Consider the following 27421-nt stretch of genomic DNA (forward strand, 5'->3'; position numbering starts at 1 on the left):
GACAAATCCTATACCATTGTAAAATAATCCCTTGTTGAATAAGTAAATATCAGATTTGACTTTTGCTGCTATATGCATTAAAGAGGTGGAAAGTAATGGCGTCTTTCTGTTGGGTGTATGTTACTATTCTCTAATAGGAAACATAATTGCAGAAAGTAACATCATACAACTGGGCTGAAGCAGGTTGTTCAGCATTACAAGCCATCTACCTCATCACTAGGACATACACAGTACATCTTGAGCCTTTTGGCAAGTCTGGAGTATTCTTATGACCAAGGTGTTCACAGTGAGGTGCCGAGTACGTTTCACCATCAGGAATAATGGTGGTCACGCACGTGTGCCCAAAGCCAACAATAACTGAGGAGTCGTGGTGCCACTTGGGTAATTCAGATTTTCCAAAATCAAACGGAGCCTGTAGTTGTTGAGCTCCCTGAGTGATCACCTTTCAGCATTGCCAGGTAGCAACTGTAGTTTATATCCCTATATAAAAAAAAACCTACATGTACAATGAGCGTTACTACTCAAATTAAGGCGCGTATTCAGCAAATCTGATTTATGGATTGTTTCAATTTTCTCTTGGTCAAATGCGTACTGGAGTGGAAAATAATTTTAATTGTACAGAAATGGCTTGGAAAATTGTTAGCCTATTTTTAAATGGTTGAAAAACTCAAATCTGTATTTAATAACTATGTGAATACTCCTGACTGTGGTTGATATACTGAAAAAATGAACTGAACAAAAATCTGTTACACCTGTATGTGGTACATTACAAATAAATCACGTCAGAAAAATTTAACTAACCTGACGTTCCTTCTCAAGTAAATCGGTATTAAATGAAAGATTTCCCCGCTCTTGTGAATTTTGCAGTCGTTCCAGCAGTTCTAACAATGCGAAGTTCTTCTTTAAGCCCCAGACTCCGGAATTTCCTGTGAATTGGAAACTATAGTTAAGTATTCTAAGTATGAATTTATAATCACAATAGTGAAGGATACTCACCAACAGGCGTTGGCTGTCTATCAAACGGGCACTGTATGACATTATCTCTCAAAGGTAGGCGAAGGAGACAAGAATGACATACCGTATGACCACAATGCAACAATCGAGGTACTTTGTCTCCTTGCAAGCCGAAAACGTCCTCGCAAACCCGGCATTCGAGTACCTGAGAAAGATAATTTCAATCTTCGACCTGTACCAAATTATACTCATGCTGTTACCTACGTACAACTTCCCCGTAAAACAGAGAATCACTCACGTTAGCTTTCAATGGAGTCTTCTGAGATCTCATGATAGTGCATGCGTTAAAGTGATTTATCTCACTCGCCATGTCACCGTAAGTAAGTATAATTAAACAAAATCAATGAATAATCCCCATATTCAACACAATAAGAACTCCTCCGCAGCAGACGACACAATCTTTCATAATATTTACCACAACTGTAAATAAACACAAAAGACAACCAACGTTATCACTCACCAAAGATCTCGTGATATTGGAAATATCCCATATGACAACAATGATGCATTTGTTAGGTAATATCGGAGACGAATAAAATAATCACTATTTCAGCGAATTGAATGAGTGTTATTTTTCGATTTACTTATAGATTAGATCTGCATTTGTTACGCATCTTCACTGCGGCCAAGAGATATTTTGAAGACCGTCAAATTACTACTGCTAATTTGAGAAAACTACACGTGAAGTCTAATTAACTAATCTTGTTATTATGCTTAAGTGCATGACTAATCTTAAGGAATTATACTTCATAAGCAGCAGTGTTTCTTCGACCGGTTGAATTACAAATGGAATAATTTTTCTGCTTGGTGTTAGCACTATTTTGCATGGAAGAAACTAATTTACAAACGACAGCAACATCCCTAAATGACCTTAGTCATGATAGTGAGCCGTCCTTGGGCCAAGGCCCGTACCACACTTGGTTTTACACAGCCGTCGTATCCGCTACAGGCTTCTATCGCTTGCGATGAAACACTGACACATCTTTGACAGGTCTCGAGCTCTGGGCACTGTCATGTAGGGGGCCGGCGTCCAGTTGTTAGCCACTGTTTGTAAACATCAGAATTAGCCTATCGTGAGAGGAGAACATTGGAGCTAACTGGTGGTAAGGTACTTTATCTTATCGCTTGTTGTTGTTGGATTAACGATATGTATTGGAACAATAGTTTCCATTGTTTCTTCTGAATGTCACAGAATGCATAAAACATTTAATACACAATGTCTCGCTCTTTTAACTCTGTTAAAATGCTGTTGTCACGATTAACAAGAATTTGTGACGGTCATAAATCGTGTCCTATAGTATTCTCGATCTCTCTACTTCTCACAGGCACCACGAAGGCCACGCAGTGGTTTTCTTAAGAAGTTAAATTTGTAAGCCGCATTCATAGTATTCCTTTTCGTACGTCTGTATCCTTTAACTTCTCGGGAATAAAAACAAAGTAATTTTAGTACTACAGTACTGTGTCTGCATTTCAGTCGCATTTTTGTGGAGTAGATCTTTGAGGTAGCCTGATGAATCATCATGATGCAAACAATATTCTTACTGATGATACATTTAATTTGTGGTTGTGAATTAAGGTTTGAGTTTTAAGACTAAAAGTTATTATCTATTACTAAATTATTATTATTTACTTTTTGATTTAAGTCTATAGAAAAAACATCTAGAGCAAACAGTCGAGGTGAATCAGGTGATCACAAGTAGACTAAAACTGTAAACAGTCCATTACACAGTTCCAGACTTCTAGGTATGAAAGATGAAGTTTCGAAAGTTATTTCAGCAAGTTTTGCGTAGAGATGCTGTGCCTTTCTTCTGGAGGACTTGTGAGTCATCATAGAGCATAGTGTTGTTATGAATCTTTGTACTGGCACATGGGCTATGACTTGCAAGTAACACTACAGAGGCGACCAAATTCAGCATATGCATCCAAAAGTAATAAAGCTTCAACAGTACAAAATTTTCTCACTGAAATGAGATACTGCAGAGAGGTTTGAATTTAACACAGAACATTGGCAGGTATGTTTACTGATCAGAAAGTAAAGTACTAATAGTCGAAACCAGCCATGCCGAATGCCACAAACCGCCCTTGGTTATACAAGACACCAACCAAAGTGATACCTGGAGTGTATCTTCTATATCTCTCTCGGTGAAGTTTTCAGTATTGACCAAAGTGAATGGACAAAATAATATTGTCTTACTATGTTATATCTACCCTTACTGTGAATATTTTTCTGTATGTTGTATAGAATTGTAACCAAATCTTATATATGTAACCCTGACGCAGTCTGTCCAGTCACGACTGGTAAATGACAAAGACTAGTAATAAAGAATTAACTAGCCCCCCTCTGTTGCCATTTTGGCTGCTCTACAGTATAGTTGTTATAGCTACACAAGTGACTGAATGTAGTTTCACTACTACCAGAGAGCTCCTTCATTAAATAAATCTAAAAATCTGCAGAATTAGCTACAGGAGATCACTTAGAAGTGGAGCGCACAGAATTTATTGGCATGTTAGATCAGTTGTATACTGACCTAACACACCAATAAATTCTGTGCTCTCAGAATGTTTCTATATTACACATGTGAAGCAGATCATCAGTTTCACAGCTTATTACTGGTATATTTGAGTAGGGCAATATAGAGCTTCAGAACTGAATCAAGGAATAAATTGTCACAGAGGATAAAATGTAACATATTCATATAGCTTAACACACAAACATTAATTCATCCATACATCATGTTATGTAAAACTCATCAACAAGAGAAGCCTTCAGGAACATGAAATAAGTCAAGGTATACATTAACTAAATTGGCAGTATTTGCCAGCTCAGATTATTTCAGATCAAACAGTACTGACTGTATCTGTTAAGTTACTGTATCAAGCGTAATTTATTTTCTCTTTTTTTCATTGCTTTTAATTTTAATAAGAAAGAGGTTCCCCACACATCACCATGTGAATACACCATGAATCCAATAGCAAACACTTAAATAGAGTAGCTTAGAGTAATTTCATCAGCTTACACATGTGAAGCAGATCATCAGTGTTTCACAGAATATTACTGGTATCTATTTAACAGGAAACAAAAGGCGTAGTTGTGAAATACCTGTGAAGTCAGCAGTCAGTCTTCATCTGACTAGGAATTAATTACATGTGGAGTTCCTCAAGGTTCCATTGCTTTTTCTTGTGTACATTAATGACCTCTCATCAGTTACAGTGCCGTACATTAAGTTTGTTTTGTTTGCAGTTGATACAAACATTGCAATAAGTAGCAAGTCAAGTACAGATTTAGAAATAGCTGCTAATCAAATTTTCACTGACATTGATAAATGGTTTAAAGCTAATTCACTCTCATTAAACTTTGAGAAGACCTACTATAAGCAGTTCAGAACCTGTAAGAGACTTCCTTCCAGCATGTGTATAACATATAAAGACATGCAGGTTGAAGAGGTTGACAGTGTTAAATTTCTGGGATTACAACTCGATAATATATTCGGTTGGGAAGGGCATACCACAAAATTGCTTAAGTGCCTAAACAGGTCTGTATTTGCAGTAAGAATGATGTCAGGTGTAGGAGATATAAATATAAAAAAAACTTGTGTACTTTGCTTACTTTCATTTTATTCATGGGATCATGTTCTGAGGCAATTCGTCAAACAGAGCAAAAGTTTGTAATGTGCAAAAGCTTGTGATAAGAATCATTTGTGGTGTAAATTCAAGAATGTCATGTAGAAGCCTGTTTAAGGAACTTTGATTCTAACCACTGCTTTTCAGTATATTTATTCCTTAATGAAATTTGTTGCAAGTAATGCATCTGTTTCCAAACAATAGCTCAATACATAGCATCAACACTAGGAATAAGAACAATCTACATAAAGACCTAAAACCACTTACCTTGGTCCAAAAATGGGTCCAATATTCAGGAACACACATTTTCAATAGGAACTGCCAGCAACCATTAAAAACTTGATTTCAGTTAAAGCACAGTTTAAACAGAGTTTGAAAGACTTTTTGGTAGGCAACTCCTTCTACTCTGTAGATGAATATCTTAACAGAGACTGTTAAGCCTCTTAGTCACAACAGTAAAGGTTAGGTATTTTGTATATGATAATTTTATTAATATTGCATTACAATGTTTCATTCTGGCAGGGTGTTAATTCTGTAAATATTAGCCGCTCCAGTTTACCACATTGTACTCACCTATTTCGACAATCTCCTGACAAATGATCAGGGTAGTAAGCATTATATTCAAATGTTTTACGTTATACTTTCTGACATGTTCCACACCTATGAGAATCTTCTCATTTTTTGGGTCTATGGAACAAAAACTCAGTCTAATCTAATCTCTACACCTCAGAATGGCCAGAAAACTCTGAACCAACTATCATAGCAGCAAGTAATGGATATCTAGCAGTTTTACTGAAATTTTATCGGACAGTCCATGTTGAATATTTTATTTACTACTTTTTCTTATATTCAAAATTTTTGCTGAATACGAATTTCATGACATCAGCTGCAGTGGGTTTAGATGTGTTACTCAAATGTGACATGAAAGTTTGTCCTGGGTTGGGATTTGAACCTGGATTTCCCACTTATCGCAAGTGGTCACCTTAACCATTTTAGTTATCTAATCATGATCCAAATATCCATGTCACTGACCACTTCCTTATATTTCAGTCTTCTTATGTAGCTATCCCTTTACGTTCATAACATTACTTGGTTCCTGCTAAGGGAGAATGACACTACCACGAGGAATCAAGACCATTTTTATCATTGTGTACCCTGTCTTGGCTTATGAAAATTATGTATTATTTGACTGTCAGCAGCTGTATGAAATAATATTACAAACTTTTCACTTAATGTGAATTTCATGACAGCTGCAGTGGATTTAAATTTATTACCAAGTTGTGACATACTGTTTCTGTTGTTGCTGTTCTGCTGAGCTTGATTATGGTGCTTGCTTCATCAGCAAAGTGTACTACTTCTGCTTTATTAGCGTAAAATGGAATATCATTTATACATAGAAACTACACAAGTGGTCTCAGACTTGAAGCACATGGAGGCACTCAAAAGAAGATTCACGACGAGTGCTGCATGAACTGTCTAACATATCCCTGTGCTTCCCATCAGTTAAATATGAAGTGAACAATGTACTCATTGTACCTCAAAAGCTATAAACTTTAAATTTCTCTAAAAGAATGTTGTGATAGGCACAGTCAAATGCTTTAGACAAGTTACAAAGATATCCCAGTTGATGAAATCTTGTTGTTAAAGTAATTTAATACACAATCATTGAAATGGTAGATAGTACATTCCCTTTTGGAATCCAAATTGTGACAGATTCATAATCTTACATTTGCAGATATGCTCAATAATTCTTCAATACATTGACTCGTCCAAAATTTTTTCAAAGAACTTTAATAGTGAAATGGGTCAGTAGTTATACTGATCCTTGTACTTTCCTTAAAGAGGAATCTAACACTGGCATAAGTTAATCTGCCAGGAAAGAAACTACTGTAAAAGTGACACATTAAATATATATCTGATTACCACAGTTAAATTATAAGTGTATACTTTAACATTTCACATGCAAATATTTTTAATGCCCTGAGAATTTTTGCTTTTATGAGAGTTAATCGTGTTCTTGACTTCCTTGGAATAAGCTTGAGTGAGCTCAAATTCTCTGAATTGTTGTGGTACTGATTGGCACATGCAATGCAGTCTTTTTTCTCGTGAGCTAACCATACTGAATTTCTCAGCTGCATTAAGAATTTGTTAAAGCAAGCTGTTATATGTTCGGTGTCATTGACTATTCGGTCATTATCTTTAGTTACTAGACCATTGTGTTCCCAGATAGATTTTTCTGATTCCCTTGTGACTATTTACCATATTCAAACTCACTGGCAGAATAAAACTGCGTCAGACCGGAATTCGAACAGGACCGTTGTCTTTTACTGGAAAGCGCTCTACCTATTGAGCTATCCTAACACTCAGTGTCCTGCTCTCCCAGCTTTATTTCCATCAGGATCTCGTCTCCTTCTTTCCAAATTTCACAGAACTTCTCCCACATACCTTGCTGGTCGAGGACTCCCAGAAGAAAGGATATTGCAGAGATGTGGCTTAGTCACAGTGAGGGAGAATTGCTTCCAGAATGAATTTCCACTCTGCTGTAGTTTGTGCAAACCCATAGGCTGTGGCCAAGAGATTTCTCCACATTATCCTTTCTTCCATAAGAGCTAGTACTGTAAGGTATGCAGGAGAACTTATACGAAGTTTGGATTGTAGAAAAGGGGTATTGGCAAAAGTAGATCTATGAGTTTTGCTTGAATAGCTCAGTGGGTAGAGCACTTTTCCACAAAACACAAATGTCCCAAGTTTGAGTTCTGGCCTGCCACAGTTTTAATCTGCCAAGAAGTTTCAAACCTGTAAACTCTATGCTGCAGAGTGAAAATTCATTCTGGATACACTCGTTATTTTTTGATTTCATATTAAAAACTCTTACCATAATCTGCAAGGTAACAAGTAAGCTATTTGATTTTTATAACTTTTCTCAATAAAGCAGCCAGTGATAGCTACACTTAGTAGAATGCACACTTACGAAGAACCTAGGTTACAATTAATTCACAGAAAAGACAAGATTCCATCCTATCCAACCAGTTCTCCTCACAAGTTCAGCATGCATTTGTTCAGGTTTTCCCGGCAATCTGTTGACATCTTGAGATGTTGAGTATCCTGCCAAGTGGCGGCATTGTTCATGCACAAATATTTTGATCATGTGGCCTGTTATCTTCATTAGGTGTTACCTGAGACTGTTGGTTGAGTGGAACGGGCCTTCATGGTTGGTTCCAGGAGTTCCATTTGCAGTCCCCTCACACTAGATTAGCCCATAAGCATTCCCTGTTTGGTTCACCACCCATGTTTACAAGCAGGTGTTCCATTTTTGGTCCAGTGCTGTTCTAGGTTTTCCCTCTGCAGTCTGCTCTTTCTAGAAGCTTTCTTAGGTTTCTCTCTGTTCACTGCACCAGGTCGATTGCTGGCATTGCATCTTTGGTCCGGTACACCTGACTGCATGCTGAAGTTCCGTTTTTGGTCTGGTGCAGTAAAAAGTGTTCTTCTCCCATTAGAAGACCCTTACAACATTCCACCTTCAGTCTGGCATGCTTGGTGTTCTGTCTGGGAATTGGTCCCAATGTCCACACACTCCGTTCTTCCTTTTGTGGAGTCTGCAGCTGCCCCTGATGCATTTCCAGCAACTCCAGTGAATACTCTCAGACTCTGCTAGTTGGTACCCAGTGTCACCATTCATGAGGTTTTCCATCATCTTTTTCTTGTAAAGTGTGTCATAACACTGTTCTATTATCTGGGGTATCTGTGTAAGAACTCCCATTTCATTATAGTTCATGGAATGATAGTGTTCCAGATGGTGCTTGGCAATAGCTGAGCTAGCTGCCTCTCTTAGGTTTTCCTCTGATGTTCTTTGCATCTAATGTTCACTGTGCTAGTGGTTTGCCCATTGGCCACATTGGCAGGATGTATATTATAAATTCCAGGTTTTTGCAGTTCCAGGTCATCTTTCACATTTCCCAGTTGTCCTCTTATTTTTGTAGGTGGACAAAGCAGACACTTGATGTTATGTTTCCTGGGAATCCTATTGATTTTAATGGAAGTAGATCCCACATAGGCCAGGTACATGACAGTCTTTGCTTCATCTCGTACTCTTTTTCTTGATCATGTGATGGAGCAGCTGGTTGAAGGGCCTTCTGAATCTGTTTGGCCGTGTATCACTTTTTGCAGAACACTGATCATGGGTGTTCTATTTCTGCTGTCAAACTACCTTGAGGTGACAAGGCGTGTGCCCTGTGGACCAATATCTTCAGGACTCAATTCTCCTGTGCTGGGTGATGACAGTTGCTGGGTTGTAGACATAAATAGTGTGTGTAGGTGATAAACACTGTGGCCAAACAACCCATCTTCTCTCCTTTTGCAAGTATCTCCAAAAACAGCAGCTGGCCGTCATTTTCCAGTTCTATGGTGAACTTCATATTTGGGGGATATGAATTAAGACTGGTCAGAAACGGAGCGTCTTCCTACCATGAGGCCATATCACAGAGGTATCATCTGAAGAAGCATAAAGGTTTGTACCTGGCCGTCACTAATGCTTCCTTGTCGGATCTCTCCATGAACATATTGGCAACCTCTGGACAAAGGTGGCTGACCGTGCCTATAATGTTGACTTCTGTACAGAAAATAAGTTGAGGTCAGTATACGAGGTGCTATCCAAAATTTTCAGGACTGGTGTTGCCACCTGTTGAAAACCTTACCTTTGGACTAATGGTCACATTACCCCCGAAGTACACACCAGTCCCAGTACTTCTGCCACTGCTCAAACGTTTTCTGGAAGTCCTATTCTTGGAGGGTGTTTATCACCATCAGCAATGCTTCTTGAATCCTCTCTAGAGTGTCGAACCAAAGGCCTTTCAACTTGAGTTTCAGTTTTGGGAATAGGACGAAGTCACAAGGTGCCAAATCTGGCGATTACGGTGGGTGGGGTACAACCGCCGTGTTGTTTTTTGCCAAAAAGATCCTGGTGAGCAAGGACGTGTGACAGAGCATGTTGTCATGATGCAGCAGCCAGTTCCCTTGACAGCAAATTCCGGGCCATCGTCGCCGCATGTTTTCACGGAGCTGTCACAAAACATCACAGTGGGACGCGAAATTCAGTGTTTGGTTGGGTGGGACGAATTCTTTGTGCACAATTCCCTTGGTATCAAAGAAAACGATGATCATGCTCTTCACTTTTCTTTTCACTTTCTCACTTTTTTGGGTCTTGGGGAGCCTGGGCTGCCAGGGACGATTGTTGCTTTGTCCCCCAAACACTTGTTGAATCATTGCAAGGGTCTCCGTAGCACTTTTCCGAAGATTCACACAGAATTTGATACACACATGCTGTTCTGTTCGCGGATCCGTCGTAAAATCGCCACATACCTAACACAGAGTATTACGAAAATCACTGTGGACACGCAACACATGCTCCCAGCTGAATGCCACTCTGCACATTAACTCATCAGATATGGAGCTCTCGCCACCTAGCATGCAAAGATCTACTACTCCTACTTTCCAGATGGCAGCACCTGTCCATAAAATTTTGGATTCCACCTCGTATGCTTGGACAAATCCAACAGAGCATCATAAAATTTCTCTGCAATCAGTTCCAGAGAGTCTTTCAGTGGCACCCTAGTGTACAGGGATAACATTTCAAAACTGTCCTTTATATCAGATTCTGTGATATGTAGTTGCTTGAGATATCGCAAGAAGTCTTCAGAGTTGTGGATGTGGTGAATACACTTCCCCACAAATGGGAACAGCAGTTTCTTCAAGTACTTTGCTGTTGAATATGTTGATACACCAGTGTTGCTGACAGTTGGGTGCAGTGGCATGTCTCTTTGTTGTAGCCTCCTACTGAGCAGTGATCGAAGACACTTTAAAAAATAACTGTGTATTAACAAAACCAGAATTCAATTATAATATCCTTGTATGAATATCTGCACAGCTACATACAACAGCAATATCTCTCCTATGATGTTGTCTCTGATATACCTACATAACAAACCCTAGAGTTGTGGCAGGCAGTGCTGCTGGTGTGTGACAGCTGATATGCTGCTGATGCCGACCAGGATGGATAGGGCCATGTCTGCTGGTGTGGAGTACTGAGACGAAAACTGCTGGTACTGCCAACTTGTAGTGCTGAAATTGAACTGCTGATGTACTGTACGTCTCCTGATTAACTGAAAACATTAGAGAAGACCTCAGTTCATTTTTGCATTAGTTCTGAAATTGTACTGTAATCATCAGTGGAGTCTTAAATCTTCTCTTAAACCTTCCGGGATGTAAGGTCGTGGTCCAAGTCGGCAAGACTCACCGGAGGAGAAACACCCCTCTGAAGATGTCCAGCGCAGCTCTGGACGAAACATTAGGAGCTGAAGAGTTTCATGGACCACGACCTTACATCCCGGAAGGTTTAAGAGAAGATATGTCATCCGGTCGTGAAAGCCTTCATACGGAGTCTTAAATCGTTCAACAATTAACTAGGAAACTTACAGTTTTGTTAGTGGTGGGTGTGATAAGACATTCTGTGAAACATTACTTAATGTCTTCTCTGAAAACTACATAGAATAGATAGTTAGGAATCCCTTTCATGAGGGAAATTTGTTGAATTTAATGTAAGAAAGAGACCTGACCTGGGTGTCCACATTGAAACTCGTATCAGTGACCATGAGGCTGTTCTGGCAACAATGATTGCCAAAGTACAAAGAATAACTAAAACAATACATAATTGTAACAGCGTATAGGTCCCCCTCAGGGAATTTCCAGCTATTTCTAGAAAACTTGGATGCTTTGTTGTGCTATCTGTCAGACAGGGAGAAGCAAATTATCATTTGTGGGGATTTCCATGTTGATTCCCTGAAAGAGTGTAATGGGAAGAATGACCTTGTAGTATTACTCAGTTCTTTCAATTTGAGCTCCGTCATTGATTTTTCTACTCAGATAACAAAGAACAGCAGGACATTGATAGATAACTTTTTTATAGACCAAGATAAGTTTAAGGACATAAATGCTTATCCTGTTGAGAATGGTCTTTCAGATCATGGTGCACAGCTAGTTACAGTACATGACATAGCTCCGGGCAGTATATCAAATCAGAATTTCAAAGCAGTGCGTTCAATTAACAATATAAATATTGCAAACTTTAGGGAAAGCCTACAGCAGTTAGACTGGGATGAAGTTTATAGGGAACCCGATGCAAACTTGAAATATAACTTATTTCACGATACATTTTTAAGGGTATTTGAAAATTGTTTTCCCAAGAAAATAGTTAAACATAATTCCAAGAAAACATATAAAAAACCTTGGCTAACTAAAGGAATAAGAATATCTTGCAACCGTAAAAGAGAACTGTATCTAACAGCAAGAGGGAGTACTGACCCAGAAATTGTTCAATATTATAACAAGTATTGTGCGGTACTAAGAAAAATTATTAAAAAGTCCAGAAGCATGTGTATCATGCCTGAGATCAGTAACTCTGATAATAAAATTAAAGCAATTTGGAATATTATGGAAAGGGAAACAGGGCAACCAAGAGCACAGGAAGACTTTAGTGCCATAAAACTGAATGACAAGTGTACTAACAAACAATCAGAAATTGAAAATATTTTCAATAATCATTTTTTAAATGTTGTGGAGAAAATAGGATCTAGATCTTCACTAGAAGAGGCAAGGCTACTAATAGAAGAGGCCATACCTGTGCAGTTTGAAACAACTGTATTTCCACCACCCTCTCCCTCTGAAATCAGTAAAATAATAAACTCACTGAAAAGTAAAAGCTCTTACGGAATTGATGGCATTTCCAGCAAGGTACTTAAAGCTTGCTCCCCACAGATAAGTAGGATTCTCAGCCACGTATGTAATAGCTCTTTGGAGCAGGGTGTTTTCCCCGATAGACTGAAATATGCCATTGTAAAACCATTGCATAAAAAGGGGGATACGTCGGATGTCAACAACTACCGCCCAATCTCTCTTCTGACAGCTCTATCAAAATTTTTTGAGAAAGTAATGTATTCAAGAGTAGCCTCCCATATTTGTAAAAATAAAGTACTAACAAAATGTCAGTTTGGTTTTCAGAAAGGCTTTTCAACAGAAAATGCTATATACGCTTTCACTGATCAAGTATTAAATGCTCTGAATAACCAGACATCACCCATTGGTATTTTTTGTGATCTCTCAAAGGCCTTTGACTGTGTAAATCATGGAATTCTTTTAGATAAGCTAAATCATTGTGGTTTGAGGGGGGCAGTGCACAAATGGTTTAATTCATACTTAACTGGAAGAATGCAGAAAGTTGAAATAAGTGGTTCATGTAATGTTAAAACAACAGCTGATTCCTGAAACTGAGGGGCTATCAGGTACGGGATCCCACAGGGTTCAGTCTTAGGTCCTTTACTGTTCTTGATATACATTAATGACTTACCATTCCACATTGATGAAGATGCAAAGTTAGTTCTTTTTGCTGATGATACAAGTATAGTAATAACATCCAAAAACCAAGAACTAAGTGATGTAATTGTAAATGATAATTTTGATAAAACACAGTATGTACAGTTCCGTACAGTAAATGGCACAACTCCAGTAATAAATATACGACTTTGAACAGAAGTCTGTAGCTAAGGTAGAATTTTCAAAATTTTTAGGTGTGTCAATTGATGAGAGGTTAAACTGGAAGCAACACATTGATGGTCTGCTGAAACGTCTGAGTTCAGCTACGTATGCTATTAGGGTTATTGCAAATTTTAGTGATAAGAATCTCAGTAAATTAGCTTACTATGCCTACTTTCATTCACTGCTTTCGTATGGCGGCATATTCTGGGGTAATTCATCGTTGAGTAGAAAAGTATTCATTGCTCAAAAACGTGTAATCAGAATAATTGCTGGTGCCCACCCATGGTCATCCTGCAGACATCTATTTAAGGATCTAGGGATCCTCACAGTAACCTCACAGTATATATATTCACTTATGAAATTTGTTGTTAATAATCCAACCCAGTTCAAAAGTAATAGCAGTGTGCATAGCTATAACACCTGGAGAAAGGATGATCTTCACTATGCAGGGTTAAATCTGACTTTGGCACAGAAAGGGGTAAATTATGCTGCCACAAAAGTCTTTGGTCACCTACCAAACAACATCAAAAGCCTGACAGATAGTCAACCAACATTTAAAAATAAATTAAAAGAATTTCTAGATGACAACTCCTTCTACTCATTGGCTGAATTTTTAGATATAAATTAAGGGAGGGGAAAAAAAACCAACTTAAACATTAGTGTCATGCAATATTTTATGTAATGTAATATCTTGTACACACATCTTTTATTAACCTGACATGTTCCACATCATTACGAAGTGTCGTATTCATGATCTATGGAACAAGTATTAATCTAATCTAATCTAATCAGAAAGTTATGTATATGATCAGTAAACTCAAAAAGCAGTCTCATGTAGCACCTACTGAATATAATGAATCATATTGTCAAAATATTGTGCTTGAACAATGCTGATATCTGACAGAAGATATCTGACACCTCAAGATGTCAAGTTCAGCATAGACTGAGGTGAAAAAAGTCATGGGATAGCGATATGCACATATACACATGGTGGTAATAACATGTAAACGCAGTATAAAAGGGCAGTGCATTGGTGGGGCTATCATTTATACTCGGGTGATTCATGATCACACAACAGTGTAATTGATGAAGAGAAAGGACTGACCATCATAATGGAAGAAGTAAAGGCTGCCATTGCTGCAATGAAAAATGGCAAAGCAGTAGGTACAGATACAATACCGGGAGAAATACTAAAATGCTTGAACCACAATGGAATAAGAGAAATATTGAGATTATGTAATAAAATATATGACAGTGGTGAATGGCCTGAGGACTTTTTGACAACAGTAATGATTCCATTACCGAAAAAACAAGGAACCAAGAAATGCAGCGAGCACAGGACAATCAGCCTCATTTCACATGCAGCCAAAGTGATGTTAAGAATAATTAATAAAAGACTTGAAAAAGTAATTGAGGAGAATCTCGGCGAGGAGCAGTTTGGCTTTAGATGGAATACGGGCACCAGAGATGCAATAGGGCTCCTACGAATCTTGGGAGAAAGGTTTATTGAAAAAGGAAGAGACCTATATATGTGCTTCATCGATTTAGAAAAGACATTTGACAATGTGGTTTGGGACAAGCTGGCCACTATTATGAAGGAAAAGAGAGTGGACTGGAAAACCAGAAGACTTATAAACTCATTATACCTTAATCAAAAAGTTTCAGTTAAAGTGAGAGGAGAAAGTACATACTGGATCAGACTAGGGAAAGGAGTAAGACAAGGATGCTGTTTATCACCTACTCTTTTCAACCTGTACTTGGAAAATATGATTGACCAATGCTCATTAGATGACAAAGGAGTAGAAATTGGAGGAAGAAGAGTAGGGTGCTTGAGATTTGCTGATGACATGGTCCTTCTAGCCACAGGGGAAAAAGAATTACAGGATTTGGTGGGCACCATTGCAACTAACTGAAAAAAATATGGAATGAAAATTAACACAAATAAAACAAAAGTATTGGCAATAGGAGGAAATAAGGAAATAAAAATTGTGCTGAATGGAGAAACACTAGAACAGGTGCAAAATTTTAATTATCTTGGAAGCAGGATAGACACCGACTGGAAGTGCACCACAGAAATTAAAACAAGGATAGCAATGGCAAAAGAGGTGTTTTATAAGAAAAGGAGAATCTTCTGCAGCGGTCTGGACAGAGAACTCAGAAAGAGACTCATAAAATGTCTTGTATGGAGTGTTCTTCTACATGGCGCTGAAACATTGACTATGAGGAAAAAAGGCAGAGAAAGGCTGGAGGCTTTTGAGATCTGGACATGGCAGAAGATGGAAAGAATAAGTTAGATGGACAGAGTAAAAAATGAAGAGGTACTGAGAAGAGTGGGAGAGAAAAGACAGTTACTAGATGTAATAAAGAGAAGAAAAAGAAATTGGATTGGGCATATATTAAGAAAGAATGACGGACTGATAAAAACAGTTTTAGAAGGTTATGTAGAAGGGAAAAGGAAGCGAGGAAGGAAGAGATTCCAGATACTGGATGACATGATGGACGGTACAACATACAGCAGCCTTAAGAAGGAAGCAATGGATCGCAGAAAATGGAGAGGCAAAGGACCTGCTAATATAGTAGATAACTGATGATGATTCATGTGAAAATATTTCCAATGTGATATGGCCGCATGATGGGAAGTAAGACTTTGAACACAGAATGGTAGTTGGAGCTGCATGCATGGGACAATTCATTTCAGAAATCATTAGGGAATTCCGTATTCTGAGATCCACAGTTTCAAGAGAGTGTCGAGAATAGCAAATTTCAGGCATTATCTCACACTACGGACAATGGAGTGGCCAAGAGAGTGTCGAGAATAGCAAATTTCAGGCATTATCTCGCACTACGGACAATGCAGTGGCCAACAGCTTCAACTACCCAGGGCAGTGAAGTTTATGTACGGTTGTCAGGGGTAACAAACAAACAACTCTGCATGAAATAACCACAGGAGTCAATGTGGGACATTTGATCAACTTATCCATTAGGACAGTGTGGTGAAATTTGGCATTAATGGGCTGCGATAGCAAACAACCAACGCATGTGCCTTTGCTAACAGCATCACACCGTATACAGTGCTCTCCTAGGCCCATGACCATATTGGTTGGACCCTAGATGACTGGAAAACTGTGGCTTGGTCAGATGATTCCCAGTTTCAGTTGTTAAGAGCAGATGGTGGGGTTTGAGTGTGGTGTGGACCCCAGAAAGCCATGGATCCAAGTTATCAACAAGGCACTGTGCAAGCTGGTGGTGGCTCCATAATGGTCTGGGCTGTGTTTGCATGGAATGGAATGGGTTCTGTGGTTCAACAGAACTGATTGTTGAGTGGAAATGGTTTTGTTCAGTTACATGGAGACCATTTGCAGCCGTTCATGGACTTTGTGTTCCCAAAACAACAATGGGATTGCCACCAGTCCACAACTGTTCATGATTGGTTTAAGAACAATCTGCACAGTTTAAGCAAATGATTTGGCCACACAGATCGCCAGACGTGAATCCCATCAAACATGTATGGGACATGATTGAGAGGTCAGTTCATGCAAAAAATCATGCACTGGCAACACTTTTACAATTATGGAGCAATTATGGATCACTATAAAGGCAACATGGCTCATTATTTCTGCAGGGGACTTTCAATGACTTGTTGAGTTCATACTACGTCCAGTTGCTGCACTACGCCGGGCAAAAGGAAGTACGACACTTTATCAGGTTTCCTATGACTTTAGTCACCTCAGTGTATGTTTGTACATTTCAGCTGTCTTTTGTGATCCAGCAAGAGCCGAGTCATTAACTCTAAATCTCAATGTCCTTATGTCTGTCATTACCTGTTGTTTCACATTTATCCCCTTATAATACTCCAGTGTTTCTGTTTGCACAGGCCAGCTAAAGGAACATGACCTGCTGTGGTGGTAGTGATGATGAAGTCAACACTAGGACTACAGTACCAACAAGAAAAGAAGGCTGTACAGATGTGCTATGGCTCGCTGTGTACGTTGCCTTTTGGTTTATTCTGGTAAGTGAAGTTTATTGTATAATGTAACATGCTGTTTCTAGCAGGATCATCTGATTTTTTGTGTTTTTTGTTCCACTTTGCCTGTGTTATGGTAAAAGAAATTCAGTTGACATAAAAAATACTCCAAAGCTCCCACCAAAATGCGGTTTGAGCAGTATTTTTATGCTGCCTATGTTGTTGTTTAACAGACATAAGATAATTTACAAAGGGGGCTATACTTCTTAAGAAATATAGCAGAAGAATTGGGCTATGGACTGACAATATGAGTGTGTGCTGAAAAGCAATGCCCCTGAATTTTCTATTCTGTTCTCAATATCCATTGAGGTATTACATGTCATGTGTACTACCCCATTGACTTTCCCACTTTGCTGACAGAGGTTGCAATCCTCTTCCATTACAGGGCTCTGAATTGTAGTGTACAACATGGCAGCATGTAACATAACTGTGTCAGTGTATGAGAAAACCCTCAGAGAACTCAGGAGCACCCTCTCCTTCAGAACGACAATGTCAGACCACGCATGAGCACTGTGACATCAGCAGCAATTTGATGTCGAGGGCCGATTGTCATCAATCGTTTGGCATCAATCTTTCTCTATACAGTCCCTACTTTTTGTCCAATTTTCATCTGTTTCCAAAACTTAAAGAACACTTTCGAGGACTTCACATTGATAGTGATGAAGCGGTGCAAGCAGAGGTGAGGTTGTGGCTCTTTCAAAAAAATCAAACATTTTACAGTGGGAGTTGCAACAAACTGGCCTCTCATTGGGGACTATGTTGAGAAATAAATATGTGAAAATGAATTATAAAGATGTGGAATGTTAATAAAGTTTGTTTTATTTCAAAAACTTTAAGAGTTTTCATATAAAAATTCAGAGGCTTTACTTTTCAGCATGCCTCCGTATCTTTACATAAATCAAAAGTAATTTGCATTTTGGGGGGAAAAAACAATAAGATCCAAAACTGAGATAAATGGTAAAATGCTGGAGCACATGTCCACCTTCAACTATCTTGGATGTGAAATATCCACAACATTAAATGACAAGGCAGAAACAAAACTATGCAAATTTAAATGTATATGTGGGAAAATCCATGGAACTCTGAAAAAAAAAAAACTGAAGCTTTATAAATCAATGGCAGTTCTGATAGTATTATATGGAAGTGAGATGTGGATACTATTGAAGAAAGACAGAAGGAAATTATGTCAGCTGAGATGAAATTTTTCAGGGCAGTCACAGGCTGCACACTGGTGGACAAAATAAAAAACACAGAAATAAAACAAAAGCTACAGGGTTTTGATTTGGAAACCAAAATTAAAAGGAATATAAAGTGGACTTTGAAAGAATGCAGCAAGATTGTCACTCTGGAATTGTCATGAATTGTCATCCTGAGGGGCACCGCCTGATCATAGGCACCTTCAGTGCTTGGTGGGAGGATTTTTTTGCCTCAGTGATGATGATGGCTATTTTGGCAGTAGTACAGATAATGGCAGGGTTCCCAAGTCAGACAGGACTCAGCAGAGGGGCCTGACAAAGAGTGTTCACAACTTGGAGAAGGGAAGGCTGAGTTTTTCCCCAGAGAGATCCCAATATTTGCTGGGTACAGCCAGGTAACCCAGATTTTTCCAGTCTGGGGGCTGGCCAGTGCCACCAGACCTCTGCTACCATAAAAACTTGACATGCTTCAGGGGATATCATTAGGCACAATGATGAAACATTGTTTATTGGGAGAACGGTGTCCATGGCTGCACTGTCTGGGCTGCAAGTAAGGTACACACCTATATAAAATATCCCAGTACCTCAAGATGTGCTATTTGCTGATGGAGTGAATGGCTGTTGATGTAAATAATCTCCAGCCCCCCCCTCCCCCCCAAGTCCTATAAGGCTCGCTTAGTCATGCAGGGCTCTCCTTGAATCAAAATTTGTTTACCTCATGGCTCTTACTGTGGACCAGTAAGTGCAGTGTGACAACATATGGGTCAGAATAACATACACACAAAAACGATTGTGAGACTGGCTAGCCATGCTAAGCAGAAACCAGCATTTAGCTGGAACAAGTGGGATGATGTTGCCACATCAGAAGAAGAGCCTGATAGTGAGCTACGTGACTGAAGGCTACAAAATAATTCAGTATAGGAGCCTTGGAGCCATATAAATAGGTGTAATTTTGAAGCAGATTCATTCATTCATTCATTTAGCAGCACCACTGGCTGCAGCCATGGGTTCGAGACTCGGTGAGGCCAGCTGCTTCCAGAACAATTTGCATATTATGTTGTGGAGTAATATGGCATTATGATGGGATTAAGAGTTAGTTCAAAGGCATCTCAGTACAAGGTGTCTCATCTGTCCTGAGTCATTAAATGCTCTACAAATGGTCCACCAAATGCATCCAAGAGACAAGCTGATTCAGCTCACTCATGACACCTTATAGCGGCTTCAACACCAAGGCACGAGGGTGGTCTTTTGCTGGGTATCTGGACACACCAGGGTACAAGCAAACAACACAGCTTCCAGTGCAGACAAAGAAGCATGTCAAGATGGTCTTGTGCATAGAAGTGCCACTCCCCCTGCATGTCATCATCTCATTATCTGACAAAATAATCATGTGTCAATGGAAAACCGAATGGGGGGAAATGGCAGACAATATAGGCAAGGTGGACTTCATGTCAGCCACACCAGTGCTGTACATGAGACAAACTGTACATGAGACATAGCCCTTTAACACACTGTTTGTTCTCTCTCTGTCTCTCTCTTTTTATCCAGTTTTGCTGGAGATCTGCCCATTATCCTCACCAACACTAACACATGGATTTCAAAATTTTGTGAACTGTCACGTCTCATCCCTAAAGTGCTGAGAAGGGGAGTTGAACTTTAATGCATTCTAAACAGCTTCAGCCGTGAGGGTAGCCTTCAACTGCCTGATATAAGAATGGCATGCCTCCTCTTTGTAAGGAGCTTCTGCTGCTGAAGAAGAAGAATACTACATGGTTATAAGAAAACTGAGCCAGTATTCATCTGAGGCCATGTCACTATCTGTTTCTCATTATGTTCCTTGAATGAAAGAAACAGTTTACTGAATTGCAAATGAAAATATTTTTTACTTATGACTAGCCATCAAAATGTAAGGAAACATGAGCAGGAAAATGTTCATAAAACTGTTAGCTATTTACTCGTACAAATGGAAGATGAGGTACAGATCTGTTGTAAATAGTTATTTATACAAAAGACTGTTCTGGAAAAAAAAGTACAGGATATATGTGGCTTTGGACTGAGAATAAGGAGCAGTGTGATTATCCCCACCTCCAGTTACTTTACATTACTTCAGATGCATGTTGGAAGGGATGAATAAATCACGCAGAGCAAATCTAGAAGTCAGTTTGCTTTTGGATTATGGATTTATTCTGCAAAACCAATACATTGTTATGGTATGCACTGATGCTCTCCTGTTACCACAGAGTAGAGTCTGTCTTTGGCAACACAAAGTAGTAATCTTTACTGGAGGTACTGGAGCCAATAGATCAGGCAGGGAGGGAAGAGCTACAGAAGAAGGGGAACAAGAAGTGTGAATAGGAAGGGAAGTATGGGTTCATTTTAGGGTAGAATAAAATGGGAAAAAGTATTATTTAACCTTTAGTATCCAAGCGTGATCCAGACTCACTGCCTAGCCTGAGTAGTGATACTCGGGCTCCCTGCGACATCTACAGCTCATGGCCACATGGGGTGCAGGTGCTACAGGAAGCATGTGAAATGGAACCGTCCTATGATTAGTGTTTACTAATATACCACAGCCCGTCAATTGCAGCCAGTCTCTCACTAGTTATTGAAACCTTAGTTACACGCCACTGAGTAGTAGAATTTCAACTTTGCCTGACATAGATTTGTGATTTGATTTTTCTCTCTGGATGGTTTTATATGCTTTTGATGACTTACTTACACTTTGGACATATGTTGGTTATTACCTCACCTCATGATCTCTGCTGTCATTTGTCTTGGGAACTGCCTGTTACATTCCGTCAGTCACTATATTACTATCAGTGCGAAATATCATTAACTGTGTTTCTGCCTACACAGAGTAGGATAGAAAATTGGCAACGAGAACTTTCTCCCCGTACAACTATTCCCATGTGCCTCGAATCCCGAATTTCTCAAGTTGCTGTATCAGCAACAGTAGGAACAGGAGCAGCACCAAGAATAACAACAGCAGGAACTCCACCAGCAACAGCAGACACAGCTGTTACAGCTTCTGAAAAACCAACGACATCCTGTGGCTGCAGTTGGCTGCCTCTCCCTCTGCTTTTCGCTTGTTTCGAAAGGCAAATGAGAGTGGAGAGTTTTATTTAGGTCATCTTGTTCTTCACTGCAAGGTAAGTCAAATAACTGATCCCGGCCATCAATGTGTGCTCAAATTGTCTTCAAGTAGTAATCTGTACAAAGTGGTGCAAAAATCAGGCTCACTTTCTGATGTTTGTGGTTTGCTGACTGATTATTGTGGTCACTAGACTCACACTGTTGCAACTAGGCTCTAGTTTAACCAATGTTTTCAGCAAGGTAAGCAATCTCATGCAGCATGTATGGCTGATTTACAGGGCTTGGTGCACAAGTGTGACTTCTCCTGTAAACAGTGTGGCACGACATATGAAGTAAGAGATTATCAAGAAGTTTTGAACTGTGAATCTCACTTGTGGTGTTGTCGTATGTCCCTGCAAGACGTATTATGAGCCAGGCTTTTCGTGTTTATGTGTGGTCCACAAGAAGTACCATGAGGCAGACTCATGCTTACTATTTATGTCCAACTTCCTTATGATGAGTCTCATTCATTGTTGTAGGCCCATGGGTTAATATACATGAAACAGAGTGGAAGAAAGTAATAAAAGATTTGCACAGTTAAATGCATTTGCAGATGTTATAAGTTAGCACAAAAATGTCTGGTATTCGTACAATATCGTTGCTTCTATCTTGCCAACAGGAGCAATTGGAGCAGTACAAATAACCCACAGACTTTTGTGAAATAGATTTAGTTTGTTGAATTTTGTAATTTTGTGTAAAATCATCATTTATGATGTTATTACTAGATCTAGAAAGAGTCCAAAAAACTATAGTGATTCCAAATGTGAAAATTTATTATGGAATTTATATAAAAGTCACTAAATTGCTAACCTTGCAAAAGAATTCACTCGAGCACTGAAAAATATAGCGAAAGTGACCTCCTTCAGTTATTCATTCAGGAAACTGTTGAAAAAAACAACATTAAACATTTTAATGGTTTTACGAGTGATACGGCATCTGCAATCATTCTGTAAACATTTATGAATAGAGAAAGAACATTATATATCAATGGACACAGGAGGTATGCCTTGTAATCCTGTTAGACGTACTGATGGATCGCTTGATATACTTACATGTACATATTGCAAAGTGGCTAGGCATGTTGTGGAAGGATAAATCTCCTGGTGCCAGGTTCTGTGGCAAAGTAACTGCAGCAGATTTAAGAGCTGCTGTGCGCCACAACAATCTCATTTGTCACTTATCTCATGTTTACAGCAAGCTCTCTTGTGTATCTATTGATTATTGATGATGCCCCTACATGTGGTTTTCTGCTGGACTGTGATTTGGATTATTTCACCTACTGATTATGTTTTGCTAGTGCACAGATTTAGCTGTCTACGTATGTGGACTGTCTTTGCTTTCTGTTCAACCGACAGTTGTTTTTTCAGTGAACAAACTGATGGCTTATGGGTGCACCAAGACTGTGGTTTGTATCTGAATGTTTCTCAGTTGACACTACAAAAAGCATTCTCCAGCATTGATGCATTAGTTATTCAAGTAACCTTCAGTGTGTTATGTCAGCCACAACTTTTCTACCTCCAGACACCCTTTGATTTGTTTATTTCTAGAGGAGGCAGGAACTATTACTTTCTGTGACTTAGTTGTAAATAATAGAAAATCGAGGATGGATATAATATTGTTATTTGTAAATAAGGTATACTTAATAAAGTCTGTGTTGAAGAAGCAGACTAAAAACAATGGTGACACAGATTTACAGACCAGTACTTGTCAGTTCATTTCAACCAAGATGAACCAGCATTCTGTCGAGCTTTGGAAACAGCAGCTCATTCAGCTGTACAAACTCATACAGAAGCTGACAGATGTGGCACATTTACAATCACTTCCTGCTATTCCAGCTTTCCAGCCATTCAGTGAATCTCATGAGGGCTAGGAAGAGAACCAAAAACATTGATAACTTCAGTTCCATTTCAGACAAGTGACGTTTAGTGCCTGGAGTGACAATGATTTTTTTCTGTTATCTGCAAACCACAGCTGTGTTACCTTGTGCAAAAGTTGGTCCCTTTATCTGACCCATCAGTGCTGCCTGTCACCAATGTGCACTCACTTTAAAGTGAACATGTTGCTACAAAAATTATGTGATTCCCACTCATTTAGTGTTTTTCAACATTGTAAGGCAACATTAAATACTTGTGCACTACTGATCATTGTGGACTATCATATGCAGAACCATTGGTATGTTAAGTGGTGGTTAGATTAGCACTGGATAGTGAAGTGTGTGACCAATTATTTTGGCAGCCAGATCCTTCTTTCTGGGGCCACCATTTGCATAGATGGTGAAATACTAGAACTGTCATTTTGATTAGCAAATGTGATGGACTCAGTCCACCTGATGGTGTGATTCCAAAAATGTTATATAGTCCCGGTGTCAGTGGAGTGACTCTCACTAGACCAGGAACGAATCAAACTCAGCTCCATTACACCTTTTCTACCCTGTCTCGGTGAAACTTCTACAGACTGCCTAGTTATCATGATAGTTTTTCTCTATATGCTAGATGTAGTTTCCCACATTATAATTATGTCTGCCAACAGCGTTTTCACCAGTGCCACATAGATGTTCATTAGAGCAAGCCATGCTATCAGCAGTCAAGCATGCCATTGTTAATAGAAATCACAGAGTCAAGATTATCAACTTCTGCCCTTACACTATTGGTGACATTATTCATTTTTGATACCGAGACCTGTCTTGATTATTAATCAGCATACATATCTTTGGTTAGTGTCTCCCATTAAAATCAGTAGTAGTTAAGCTGTGGGCTTACGTTCATCATTAAATTCTGATGCTAGACCAGGTAGTTCTGGAATTAATGTAAAAGAAAGTAATGCCCTTTCTGTCTTTATAGTAACAGGACCCTCAGCAGAAAATATTTTGGTTCTGGATGCATATCAGCCTTTGGGTTATCTATCCAACACCCACAAGAAGAGGTCTCCAGTGGTGGGATCGACTTTTTGAAACCATGTATATCGTTGTGTAGGTTAAGATCCCAGGTATCACACACTGCAACCATTCACCTCAGTGGGCCTTCGTTTGCAAGTAATCGAAGAAGAAAAAAAAAAAGAATGGAATTTTGTGTGACACTCAATAGTGTTAAAAAAATTGCATTACATGATCTGCTTCTGTAGTATAGTGGATAGCATAATACACTCCTGGAAATTGAAATAAGAACACCGTGAATTCATTGTCCCAGGAAGGGGAAACTTTATTGACACATTCCTGGGGTCAGATACATCACATGATCACACTGACAGAACCACAGGCACATAGACACAGGCAACAGAGCATGCATAATGTCGGCACTAGTACAGTGTGTATCCACCTTTCGCAGCAATGCAGGCTGCTATTCTCCCATGGAGACGATCATAGAGATGCTGGATGTAGTCCTGTGGAACGGCTTGCCATGCCATTTCCACCTGGCGCCTCAGTTGGACCAGCGTTCGTGCTGGACGTGCAGACCGCGTGAGACGACGCTTCATCCAGTCCCAAACATGCTCAATGGGGGACAGATCCGGAGATCTTGCTGGCCAGGGTAGTTGACTTACACCTTCTAGAGCACGTTGGGTGGCACGGGATACATGCGGACGTGCATTGTCCTGTTGCAACAGCAAGTTCCCTTGCCGGTCTAGGAATGGTAGAACGATGGGTTCGATGACGGTTTGGATGTACCGTGCACTATTCAGTGTCCCCTCGACGATCACCAGTGGTGTGCGGCCAGTGTAGGAGATCGCTCCCCACACCATGAAGCCGGGTGTTGGCCCTGTGTGCCTCGGTCGTATGCAGTCCTGATTGTGGCGCTCACCTGCACGGCGCCAAACACGCATACGACCATCATTGGCACCAAGGCAGAAGCGACTCTCATCGCTGAAGACGACACGTCTCCATTCGTCCCTCCATTCACGCCTGTCGCGACACCACTGGAGGCGGGCTGCACGATGTTGGGGCGTGAGCGGAAGACGGCCTAACGGTGTGCGGGACCGTAGCCCAGCTTCATGGAGACGGTTGCGAATGGTCCTCGCCGATACCCCAGGAGCAACAGTGTCCCTAATTTGCTGGGAAGTGGCGGTGCGGTCCCCTACGGCACTGCGTAGGATCCTACGGTCTTGGCGTGCATCCGTGCGTCGCTGCGGTCCGGTCCCAGGTCGACGGGCACGTGCACCTTCCGCCGACCACCGGCGACAACATCGATGTACTGTGGAGACCTCACGCCCCACATGTTGAGCAATTCGGCAGTACGTCCACCCGGCCTCCCGCATGCCCACTATACGCCCTCGCTCAAAGTCCGTCAACTGCACATACGGTTCACGTCCACGCTGTCGCGGCATGCTACCAGTGTTAAAGACTGCGATGGAGCTCCGTATGCCACGGCAAACTGGCTGACACTGACGGCGGCGGTGCACAAATGCTGCGCAGATAGCGCCATTCGACGGCCAACACCGCGGTTCCTGGTGTGTCCGCTGTGCCGTGCGTGTGATCATTGCTTGTACAGCCCTCTCGCAGTGTCCGGAGCAAGTATGGTGGGTCTGACACACCGGTGTCAGTGTGTTCTTTTTTCCATTTCCAGGAGTGTACATTCACATGTAGCAGGTTGTGGGTTCAAACCTCATCAGCTGCAGTCACCTTTTCTTTTATTTTTAAATCTTTATCAAAATGACTTTGATCATCATTTTTATTCAATTAATGATTTAAATGTAATTTTTTAATTTCCATTCCTTTGTCACATAATTTTAATCATAATATGAACTTCTTCATCTGCTCTCATGTTTTTTCCCATCATGAAATCTTTGTTCAAGTGTTTTTAATTAATTTTATTTTTTTTATTAATTTTATGTATAAATTTTGATTTAATTTTTTTTGTTTTTATCGTCCTGTTTTTTTTCTCCACATTATTGCATTCATTATATCTATTTCTCATTTTGCTTGAATTTCGTGTTACTTATAAACCCTTCTTCATCTGTGTTATTTTGCCCATTGTGCAGTCGATATTTTGGTTACGTTTTAAATGTTTGTGTGATGATTACCGTGCAAAACAGATTGTACATTTGGTAACAAAAAATACATGTTTCGCACCATTGCACAGTCAATATAAATAATTTATTTGAATATAATAGAGGGAAACATTCCACGTTTGTTATTGTTATTGTTATTGTTATTGTCACTGTTACATTTCATAAATAATTTATTTGGTTTTTTTGTCTTTTGACTGATAGATAAGAATTTTTAAAAAATTGAATATTATAATGTAACAACAAAAACAATCCATTTTTGACAAAATAATGTAATTGGATAGATAAAAAGTCTACTTACCAAGTGGCGGCAGAACACACACATGAAAGATTATAATTAGGCAAGCTTTCGGAGACAGTGGCTCCTTCTTCAGGCAGAAGGGTTGAAGGGGAAGGAAGAGGGGTGAAGGAAAAGGACTAGAGAGGTCTAGGGTAGATTTTGGGAAAGTCACCCAGAACTGTGAGTCAGGGGAGACTTACTGGGCGGCATGAGAAGGAAAGACCAATTTGAAAACCTGGAAGACAGGGTAATATGCAAGACAGAATTACTGCTCAAAGATCATGCATGAGTTAATAAGAGTGAAAAGCTAAGTGCACTGGAAACAGAGGAGAGTGAGCAGGGGGGGGGGGGGGGGGGGTGAAAAATAGGCAGGTAAGAAAATGAAAGATGTAGAAGACTAAAATGGAGTGAAGAAAGGAGTAGTTACTTGTGAAGAAATGCTGACACGGAAGAAATTAATGTAAATTAAGGCCAGGTGGCCAACGAGAACCAAGAACATGTAACGCTACTTCCCACCTGTGGAGTTCTGAGAAACTGGTGTTTGGGAGAAGAATCCAGATGGCACGTGTG

General features: G+C 39.8%; 2 protein-coding genes across 3 annotated transcripts in view; one reads left to right on the forward strand and one right to left on the reverse strand.

Annotated features, from left to right (window-relative positions):
- The window catches only part of LOC126183807 (E3 ubiquitin-protein ligase TRIM23-like), a 63334-nt gene extending 61317 nt beyond the window's left edge, over positions 1-2017 (reverse strand). Inside the window, exons 1-4 of one of the 2 annotated variants that reach the window (XM_049926058.1) lie at positions 1885-2017; positions 1253-1434; positions 997-1159; positions 802-926 (exon numbers count right to left, since the gene is read on the reverse strand). In XM_049926058.1, the coding sequence (XP_049782015.1) occupies positions 802-926; positions 997-1159; positions 1253-1324 (360 nt within the window). In that variant the 5' untranslated portion in view covers positions 1325-1434; positions 1885-2017. Of the gene's footprint in view, positions 1-801; positions 927-996; positions 1160-1252; positions 1435-1760 lie in introns of both variants that reach the window. The other variant, XM_049926067.1, reaches the window with a different exon arrangement.
- Positions 1976-27421, forward strand: part of LOC126183801 (choline transporter-like 1) — a 163146-nt gene continuing 137700 nt past the window's right edge. The window contains exons 1-2 of the mRNA XM_049926047.1: positions 1976-2117; positions 17096-17230. Of these exons, the coding sequence (XP_049782004.1) occupies positions 17111-17230 (120 nt within the window). The 5' untranslated portion in view covers positions 1976-2117; positions 17096-17110. The remainder of the gene's footprint in view (positions 2118-17095; positions 17231-27421) is intronic.

This window comes from Schistocerca cancellata, chromosome 1 (assembly GCF_023864275.1).
Source record: "Schistocerca cancellata isolate TAMUIC-IGC-003103 chromosome 1, iqSchCanc2.1, whole genome shotgun sequence".
Taxonomy (NCBI): Eukaryota; Metazoa; Arthropoda; class Insecta; order Orthoptera; family Acrididae; genus Schistocerca; species Schistocerca cancellata.